General features: G+C 39.8%; 1 protein-coding gene across 1 annotated transcript; it reads left to right on the plus strand.

Annotated features, from left to right (window-relative positions):
- Positions 1 to 343: 343 nt before the first annotated feature.
- On the plus strand, positions 344 to 9,874 carry LOC104689988 (proteasome maturation protein). Its single transcript, XM_039565853.1, has 6 exons — positions 344 to 423; positions 1,837 to 1,934; positions 2,699 to 2,759; positions 4,810 to 4,911; positions 6,599 to 6,692; positions 8,338 to 9,874. Exons 1-6 carry the CDS (start codon positions 421 to 423, stop codon positions 8,403 to 8,405), a joined length of 426 nt encoding a protein of 141 aa, XP_039421787.1. The 5' UTR covers positions 344 to 420; the 3' UTR covers positions 8,406 to 9,874.
- Positions 9,875 to 10,716: the final 842 nt, after the last annotated feature.

Consider the following 10,716-nt stretch of genomic DNA (forward strand, 5'->3'; position numbering starts at 1 on the left):
AGGGAGGTGGTGGAGTCACCGTCTCTGGAAGTGCCTAAGGAAGGACCGGATGTGGCACTCAGTACCATGATGCCGTTGGCATGGCAGTGTTTGGTCATAGGTTGGACTCGCTGCTCTCATAGGTCTTTTCCAACCTAACCGATTCTGTGCTTCTGTGAACGCTGCGTTCGGCCTACAAGAAACAGCCCTGCGAGCACGGAAGCCACGGCCAAGGAAGGGACAGGCCGGGACACGACCCCCTCACCTCTCACACCGCCCCTGAGGGCGGGGAGGGGCAGCCGCCATCAGCCCCCGCCCCCTCAGCGCACCCGCTCCCGTCCCCAGCGCGGCCCCGCCCCCTCACGGCTGACGCGGGGCGGGGAGGGGCGGAAGTGAGCGGGCGGCGGCGGCGGAAGTGGCTGCGCGCGGTGGGGGCTCAAGATGGTGAGTGCGGGCGGCGGCGGAGCTGGGCGGGCGGGCAGGGGTGTCCTTGCGCCGGACTGGCTCGGACTAGGCCTCCCACCCCGCCACCTCTGCTAGCCCCCCCCTCCCCTCACCCTCTCGGTGTCCCCGGGGGCGGCGGGACCGTGCTGAGTCACGGGGGTCCGGTGCGGCCATGGCGGGCTTCCTCATGGGCGCGAAGGGTGCGTGGCGGCTGTGGTTAAAGCCCTTCCCTGGGAGCGGGGCGGGACAGGGAGCCCAGCCTCCCGCAGCCTGTGGCTTCGTGCGGCGCAGCTCTCCGGGAGGGAGGTCACGCCTCAGCCCTCCGCGGTGGGCAGCGGTGCTGGGACCGCCTCAGACGGGCCGGGCACTGGTGTGACTCGAGAGTGCTGCTTTTGGGGAGTGTTCCGTGGTTTTCTCCGTGACTTTAACTTTGATCTTCCCTCTTGTCACGTCCCCCAGGTATCGTATCTCTTTAATCCTTTCATTTACAGCAGTCTCAAAAGGGTCTGGTCAGTTCTGAGTGTGTAAACTGGTAGATGCTTTATACGCATGTAACTACAGGAGGGCTGTCTTATAGCTCTTATGTTACTGAAAGCTCACATGTTGGTACAAAAGATCTTAACTGTAAGCATGAGCTTTCTGTTGGATCTGACAGTGCTGCTGGAAGAAACCCTTGCACTGAAATGCTCGTCACTGTCACCTTCCAGAGATTATTCCTGTCACCTTCTGCTGTTTATTAGACATTGCCCTACTGGTGGAGCAATTTTTATGAGCAATCCTAAAATCACTTCAGTAAAATCGGTTAGGTTAGAGTGAAATTAGTGGCCTAGTTTACTAGTAAATAGTACTTAGTAAGTCTGTGGATTTCTGGTGATCCACTACAAGTTATTATTTTCCTTTGTTCTTTCAGTTAACTGGCATACTAGACTGCTTGAATACACCTTCTCCTCCTTATGGCAGCCTCAAACCATGGCTAAATTCGACACTTAATTGTGTCAGTATTGCAGTAAATGAAAGAATGCTCCTTTCTGTCCTGTCAGCTGTCAGGACTTGCCTCTTTCCTTTCCATCCCTGTAGACCAGGGTGGGAACAAACAGGGGGTATAGTGTGAGTTTAACTTGATCTGGGTCAACGAGATCCAAAAATGTTGTCAGTACCTTTAGTTTTAGTCAGACTCTCTGAAAGAATTCTATATTAGTGTGGGGTTTATGTTTTGGGGTGTTTGTTTGTGTTTTTGTCTCGTCTCTATTTTAAAGAAACTCCTAAAGTCTAGGGCTTGTCCAGGAGTACTTTAAGGAGACTTTGAGCACTTCCTTTCCTTTGCCTGGCCTGGTGGCCCATACAAAAGTGGCCTGGTTCTGTTGAAGTAATCCTCCCGTCTTTTTTTCTTTTTTTTTTTTCTTTTTGTTCCAGAATTCCAGAGGCACTGCTTCTCTGTTGAAGGATAGTATCTCATTTACAGACGTTGCAGCCTCAGGGCTATTTGAAGGTCATGATCTTCTGCGCAGAGGGTACGCTTTACTTTTGCTTGCTGAATTGTGTCACAGACAGTGTTGAACTTCGGTATATGCTAAAGGTTGGCTTTTTACAGAAGTTTCTTGGAGGGTGTGTTACAAACAGGCTTTTACCTCTTTTACTGTTCTTCGGAAAAGAAACAGCAAAGTATTGATAATTGTGAAACATCTGATAGTTTTAATATACGTTTATGTAAGTGTGTCATAACAGTGTGGGAAATGGTTAATTTTAGCATTGGGACAAAACTCAAAAGTAATATAATAAAAATAGTTTGGAGTTTGCCATTTTTACCTGAGTTCAAAACTTAGGTCTCTGTCTTGGGTAGTGAATCCAAAATAAGTTCATGGAATTTAAAATGCCATACAGCTGGCATTAGGGGGGGAAGGTATGTACAGTATTCCATTGCGAAAGCTTGGAGACTTCAAAATACGATACAGTGTAGCTTGGGCATAATTAAACATGTAATGTTTTCATTTATTAATATTTTCATCTCTTTCTGAAAGGAATCACGAAAGAAAAACACATTCTATTTTGTCAAGCATAAAGGATGTCTGAAACTTTCTTCTGGTAGTGCTGTAGTTAGAGGTTTTACTTGCTGCTTCACTATTAATCTTTTTTTTCTGTGGTTCAGACTTTGCTACTTGTGTCTCTCTGTGGGCTGGTGTTTGTATCTCAGATACAATTTTTAAATTGAAATGCAATTTAAAAAACTATATCCCAATTAATTTGAAGTTAATGTCTTTTCTACTTATTCTTCTAGCTTTACAAGTGTGAAAAATGAATTGTTGCCCAGCCACCCACTGGAGCTGACAGAAAAGAATGTAAGTTTAACATCAAATGTAGCCATCTTCACAGTTAACTAATTACAAAGTGTAAATTAACAATGTGGTTATCTGGACTGCTTTGTGCAGTAACAAATAATGAGCAGGGTCTTAAGAGAATGAAGATGTTCAACAATAGTTGACAAATCTCTATGTTGTTAATCTCTTACTTTATATCTCTCCAGTTCAAGTGCATAAGCAGCCTTCCAAGTAGGGACTTGTGTGTGGTCAGGTTTAGTCATCTAAAAGTGTGTATGCTACCTACCCATAGGTAGGCCAGGGGCATACCTGTCACCTCTGGAAGGCAGATCCTCCAATTTTGTCTGTAGATTTACCATGTATCTTTATTCTCAGACTTTCAGCCTGTGAACACAACCTGTGAAAATTTATTTTTCAATAAATTGCTTGATCCCATCTACACATTTTACACCTGCAGTTTGCCGTTAAGTGTTTGCAATCTGGTCTGGCTCAGTCATCACTTGTGGACATTCTGAAGTGGTCTGTCAAAGGTAGAAGGAGACCGGACTTGGTGGTTGAACTGAATGTCTGTGGTGCCTGTTTTGTCAGCACAGAAGATACGATGTATCAAACTATCCTGAAGCAAAGACATTATTTTGATAGAATGTTCCAAAGTGCTAGGTTAAGCATCGTGACAAGGTCTGACTGTCATGTCTAATATGTTTTAATTTTAGCCAGTGTTAGTGTTGCCTTGCATTAACAGGATGATGTTATTGTGACACCAACTTCATGAGCTTATTTATATATACTATAAATGTTTCAGAGCTATTTGTCAATTGATTTTTTTTAACTGATTGCTGTAACTTAGTTTTAACTCTTTATAAACTCTGATAAGTCTCTTTTGCTATATAAAACCTGTGTAATTAAAAGATGCTGAAGAGACAAAAAGGCACAGAAATAAAACAGGCCACATTATCCCCTAAGAAGTATGTGAATCTTCTAAATTGTTTCTCCCACATGTGGTTAAATTTTCCGTAAGTTTAAGGCCAGTTTAAGAATTATTTTCATGTATATTTGAATGGGAAAAGACGTAGCTTAGCCTGAGATAGTTATGGTTGTTTTTACTGCTAAAAATGTTAAAAAGGTTATTCCAAGTAGCATTGGTAGAAACCAAATGTTTCTGCTATCCAAAAATCCTTATCTCTATAAAATAAAAGAAACGGAAAAATAATGTAACCAGAATTATACGGTTAGGATGAGGCATATAAATAGTATTTTCTGCTAACTTTTGAAGAGCTTTCAGTACAGTTGTTACGAAGAAAATGCTTGTTATGCCTTTGGCTTGTATTTTCCTGTTGGTTTTTGAGATCGCTTCTCATAAATGGGTTGATGTTCTCATACTAAGAGTCTTTTGTCATGGTGGTGGAGTACAGATTTTAAAATTAGAGGTTTGTATTTTTTTGATTATTTATGCTTAGGTTTGATATTAAGTATAACTTACTACTTTGTACTCCAGTATGCATGAGTGACCACTTATTCTTTAAAAAGCCTCTACTAAATAGATTTTATTTGACTTACTGATCACTTTGAGAGCATTTGGTAAAAATGAGTTTTCATTTGCTTTTCACAATCATAAGGAGTGTAAGTGGTGCTCTGTTTTCCTGCTTGATCAGAAAAGAAGTATATCAAGTGTTTTCAAATAGTTTTTGATGACTAGCAGTGACATCAAATTGGCTTTTGTGATCTTTAAACTGGACTTAGCTTCCTGTTCATCCAGACAATATTGTAGTAAAGTAGTGCAAAACTATACCACTTGGTGGTGTTACATGTCCTGATTATAAAAAATAGCAAAATAAAATTGCTGCTATTAATTTGGAATAAAATCCAGCAAAAACCAATTACAGCTTCATAGAACAAATCTTACTGGAGCACTTTCTTTCCTCTACACTTGAGACATTTTTGATAGTATTAATGAATTTTTACATACAAATTTAGTAAGTAGGTTATTTTAAGTAGGATGTCACAAATTTCTTCTATGGCTGTACTTGAAAGCAACTTTTTCTAAAATAAAAACCAATATTGTTTGTGGCAGTTCCAGTTAAATCAAGATAAAACCAACTTTGCCAGACTGAGAAATGTTCAAGGAATCCATGCACCTTTAAAGCTGCAGATGGAATTCAGAGCAGTGAAACAGGTAGGTATTTTTATCCAACTGGTGTAACTTAAGCCATTTGAAAAAATGTTTATTTTGGAACATGCTGTCAGAGGCACATCTTTCTTTGTTGAGATGTTGAGAAAACTTATGTTTCCAAAAGAAGTTAATTCACTATTAAGAAACTGCTGTTAAAAACAGTGAACCAAACAGTGCAGTTATTAATTTTTAGAACAGTCAATATGCTAAAGCCTTTTAGCTGCTGTTGTTTTATTAGTTATTTGATGAAGTGGTAACTGCTGTAGTCTCTGAACTAGCTTCCTGTAAGCCTTCAGAGAAAAGCAGGAGGAATTGAGTCTTGATTCCTAAAATTAATACTTTCCTCTGCAGAATGTATGACCTTCATGGGAAGGAATCTCTGCACCTGTAGGGAAAAGAGACTTAGGGGTCTGAAGCAGGTAGTGATTTGGGAGTAGATACAGAGGTAATGTGAAACCTGAAACAGAGAATTTGCTATGTGCTTATTGTTCCGCAGCCTTTCTTGTAAGATCAAGGGAGGTCTACAGGGAGTTAAGTTCAAAGGTTTTAACTCTTAATTGAGAAGCTCAGTCTGTCTCCTTTTTCTTCTTTTCTCTTAGGATTGAGGGTAGCTGGAGAAAGGGAAACATAGAAAACTCATTGGTCCTAGTAAACTTTTTTGTCTTCTTGAAAGTAGTCAAGCTACTAAGAGTAGCTTTTCCAAGTGAGTTAGAGCAATTTTGTACTCCCTTTGAGTGATCAGGTGCTACTAAACCATAGTGAGCTGCATTAAGCTTCGCAGAAGTTACTGGTCCTGAAGATGTAAAAGTCAGGATGTGACTTACGAAAACATCCCTTGGTCTCAGCTGTGCTGTCTTGAGGAATCTTCTTCCTAATGTACATTAGCACATTGCAGAGAGGGAGGGAGGTGAGGATATCCTGTTAGTGGGTCTTCCAGAAGTGGTTTTGGGAGATGGGTGGGAGAAATATGGTGATCAGAAGGTTTTTCACTACCAGATTCGTGTTGGATATACAAGTTTTCTTGTGGTTTAACAGAAGTATCTCTTGTAGCGTTGAATGCATTCTCAGAATATTTATGCTCTGAATTCTGTGTGGGCCACTTGAAAATTTTTTGGAAATACTGTGGGTGAAGGGTACAGAGGAGTGTTGAAAGTAACTGGGACTGGACTTGAAGCTTAAGAATTGGTTGAGATCAGAGACATAATTATGATTTAGATTAGTTAAAAGGGGGATTATATTTGAATGTGAAAGTCAATATAGCTCTTTCACTTGTATTCCTGACTTGTGTCAGAGATGTCGGAGGCTTAGAATGTAGTTTCCATACTCTGCAGTATACATCAATCGCCCAGTACTGACCTCAGGGTGTGGAGGTTTGCAGTGAAGCTCCTCAGCTTTATGTGAGAGGAGCTTTACAGAGGAGAAAGTAAGTACTTCTTTATTTTTTTGAAGTGTAGTATTTGCTGTAGTAGCTACACCACAGTGAAAGCTAAAAATCTATTTGAAGGGTATTCTTTTCAATTAGATAACCAAAGGAAGATGGTATTTGTGTGTCTTTGTGTGCCAGTAGTTCTCTTATTTCAGTGTTGTTTTTTCTGCCTGTTGACTTTTCCCAGACTGAGAAATCCAAATATGAACCCTTTCAATTTCAGACTCGCAGAAACTTGAACTCTTGCTTGAACTCTTTTTACAGGTCCAGCGTCTCCCATTTCTTCACAGCTCAAACATGGCAATGGATATTTTGAGGGGAAATGATGAATGCATTGGTTTTGAGGATATCCTTAATGGTAAATACATTCTGGCTTTAGTGTTATGGAAACAATTAAAGGTAAAATTTGGGAGCTGTGAAGTTCTTCGCCTCTACTGAACAAGAGAATTAAACTCCCAAAATACAAAGAACAAAATTAAATCCTAAAAGCAAAGAAGCACTGGGGAAGGAGAAATAAATGTGGTTCAGCTGTAAGTTATGTGGCAATTACTCTGAAATACTGAGCAAGACAGTATTTGCTTGTAGGCTGGGTTCCTAAAGGAGTAGATTATACATGCTCTTTCCTCAGAAACTTTTGAAGTACTTGTGCAGATTTTGACAAGCAGAGGTTGCAAAATTTTTTAAGTTCTGTAATTAAGAAGAGGTGTTAGAGAAGAGATACAGAACTAATTAAACAGACACTCAGCAGGGGAAAGGCTTCCTCAAATGAGCTGAACAGGCTGCACTTGTGCAGTGGTCTGCTGACTTTTAGTATGGGTGGAATAGAATAAACCTGGAAAAACGGCTTTTGAGCAAAATATTTCTAGCTGTAGTTAGGACTTGGAGGCAGAGAGTATCATGGAAGTGGGATTGGAGAATGGAAATAGGTGGGGAGATACAAAGCTGGAAATAATGGAGGAACAAATCTGAATCTAGAGACATGGTGTAAATCTGGGGTTATTTTCTGAGATGGGTATGCAGGGACCAAGGGAAGGAATCTTGGGCTTTTGTGGTTCTATGGGGGTAGAGCAATGCTGAACATAATTTGTAGAAATTTGGTTATTTACCGTTGCTCACAACAAGCTGTTAGTTTTTTATGGAGTGCTGAGGAGTGAGTGGGTCACAAGTGTTTTTGAGAAGGCTATATTTATCAGGTGGAAGTGGATTAGATATTTTTGTTGTCTCTGGAGGAATCTGAGGCATTAATATGTCTTATTTATGGAAGGAAAACATGATTGATATACCCATAAAGAAGTACTTCTCCCAGTCACAACCTGTGTTCTGGCCCTGGGTTTCTTTCTTCATTTTCTTTGTTTGTTTGGTTGGTTGGTTTTTTTTAAATTTTTTTGTATGGAAAAGAAATTCATACTGTCAGTATTGGTCTCTCTTGTGTCTTCTGCACATTCCTTGGTAGCCTTTGAGTACAGTGGCTAATGTCAATTATACTGTACAGAATGGAGGAAATCTCAGAGAGACTTACAGATGTAGAATTTCTGTGAAACTAGGCAGTTGGGTGGAGAAGAGAAACCAGGAGTATGTCCCAGCTAACAGAAGGGAAAACTGTGAGGTCCTATGGTGCAGGGAAGTTGTATTGGAAAGAGGTGTAGGCCAACAATGGAAAAAACGTTCAGTCCGACTTGAGTTTTCTCAAACACTAAATTTGTAGTGTAATCCCTTTGAGATTCAGGCAGTAGGAGTATGTGCTTACGTAAAACTGGTTGGTTTTACTTGAAATGTGTGTGTCCTTATGACAAGCTGTTCCACAATGTATGTGTTTGTTCTCTGATCAGTGCTTTGGATAGAGACTTCTGAGTTACAGATCTACACTCTGTAACACTGTCAAAAATCAATCAAGTAACTGTTGCACTAAGCACTATAATGAAAAAAAATGTTCACCGTCATTAATTGTTGTTGGTCTTTGTAGCTTGGTAAAGGCCTCATACTGTCAACTTTTCTTTTTCCAGATCCTTCCCAGAGTGAGGTTATGGGAGAACCACACATGATGATGGAGCACAAGCTCGGTTTATTGTAACAAAATACACTTCACAAAAATGTTTTGTGTGTGTCTTTCTAGTGCAGATTGAAGTACATGGTACTAAATTGACACTCACAGTGTTAAGCAGGCCTAGTTATCACTTGCCTTCCCTAATGAAAAGGCACATTAAATGTTTAAAGTCTATAAATTGTTCTGTGCTTGTTATCAATCATACAAATGTCCTGTAACTAGGTAGTTTAAATAATGCCTTTTCATGAACTGCTCAGGACTATAGCTTCTTAAATATGGAAATTCTAAGTATGTATGCAAGAAATTCAAAAATACCCACGCATTTTAAAACTGACTACTGTGGTAAATGCATTTAATGGAGGAAGAGGAAGGTATTTTCCGTTGTGTAACTCTTTGTTCATGAAAATTTCCATACACTTTTTAAACTATTGAAAAAAAGTTTGCTATAAATGCTGTTGCGTTCCAAAATATATTTAATCCTAAATCAAGAATCTCTTATCCATGACACAGTGTTGTCCCTTTTTATTGCAATATCTTTAAAGGTCTTCAACTTTGGCATTGCCAGTGGTGTCCTGCTACATACGTTGTATCCCTCTGTTGACAGCTGTTTATGAGTGAGCCCTTAAGCTTTTGTGTAGCATTGGAAATACTGCTGTAAGAATGGGCTTAATGTGTCTCTGAGAGGGTATTTTGGTTTCTGAAAGTGGAAGCAAGTTCCACTTGGGGTTTAAAGAGATGTTTTAAAATCTGTTTGTGAACATAATCCAAAAGAGCGCTCCCAGGTCTAGGTATTTTAGTATTCAGAAAGAATGCAGAATTATGAAAGTACCTAATAAAGCTGCTGCAGTAAGAACATGAAGATACGGTGGTACACATACAGAAATAATTATTTGTGGGTTTACAAAAATCAGATCTTAATTAAGGAAGAATGAGAGATTTATACTTAAATACGCATTTTAAAGGAGCAGACCACTGGAAGGGGTTTTGTGTGCTTGAGTGTCTTTATTTTTTAAATTCAGGGTTGTAACAACTATTTCTGGTGTCATACATTTGTATATGTTATATCAATCCTACAAGGCAGCTAATACAATGTGGTTTATTGGGAAAAAAGTCTGTGGTTCAAAAAATGTTATCTGTTGTCAGATATGAAGAACTTGAAACAGTATTTCTAAAACAGGAACTATCTTTATTCAGCGGGTTTTAATGACTTGGTTAAATGTAATTAGTATTGTTTTGTAGATAATTTTAGGAGGAATGTTGCTATAAACCTCTTACCACAGCTGCAAACATCTCTTCTGCTTTTCAGTGGGCTTATAGCTACTACAAATCCCCTATCCATGTGGGCCAAAGCCTCTAGTTTCTGTCCTGTTAATTTTATAGTGCTTTTATGTGCAAAATGTTGCAGCATTTTGGAAACATTAAGATGATAGTACGACTTACTTCAGTGGTGGTTTTATTTGGTTTTATATATAAACTTGTTTCATTTAATAAGTCAAGCTTCTGAATTTGTCTTTCACTTGAGACTTGTAGAGATTAGAGGCTTGTGCTATGCAGTACAAGCTGTTTAATTTGTTGGGGTTTTTTTCCTTAGGGAGGTTAAACATAGGACCAATAAATTGAACATGTAAGCATAGACCTACTCACATTTTTGTTTTCTACAGCTGTCCTTGTCCTTCTGATACTTTATTAAGTATCAGAATTGGCTGCTGTTTTATAATTGACAAGTTCCTCTGCAGTTTTGTGTAAAGCAAAACTAAACTGTTGTTATAAAGCAAGCTTGGGGTTCAGTAGGCTTTGTATTGCTCAAGGCTCAGGCCAGAAAAGCTGAGGGATTACATTGCCAGATCTAGGACAAGCTAAAGGTGCTGGCATGGATTTTTCGGAGGTCTGCCATCTTACCAGCACTGTTCAAGAAAACAGGGAGCCATCCAACAATTGTACACAGTTACTGGTACCTTATAGCTCCCCACTTCAGTGTACTGAGTTGGTTGGCCTTTTCTAGTGTTGGTTCAAAGTTGGATGCTGTTCCATCTGAGCAAAACTACATCAAGACAAGTAATTTACTAGAGTTTCTCATTAGTGCAGTGTAAAACCAGAAGCAGATTAGGAGGCTGCATGCAATTTCTAGGTAGTTTTGTTCAATGATTAGTATACTTTTTAATAATCATGGGTAAGATCAAGCCCTGTTCAGAGCCAGGAAGTTGCATTGTTCATTGTGTCTGTAAGGAAGCTAATCCTAGGGGTTAGCCAGGCTGGAAAGTAAACAGTATGTGTAAGAGGCCCATGCAAGAATTGATGCTGCTCGTAGAGAAATGTGAGTCAAGCAGGACTGAGGCAA

The sequence above is a fragment of the Corvus cornix genome, chromosome 1 (genome assembly GCF_000738735.6).
Source record: "Corvus cornix cornix isolate S_Up_H32 chromosome 1, ASM73873v5, whole genome shotgun sequence".
Classification (NCBI taxonomy): domain Eukaryota; kingdom Metazoa; phylum Chordata; class Aves; order Passeriformes; family Corvidae; genus Corvus; species Corvus cornix.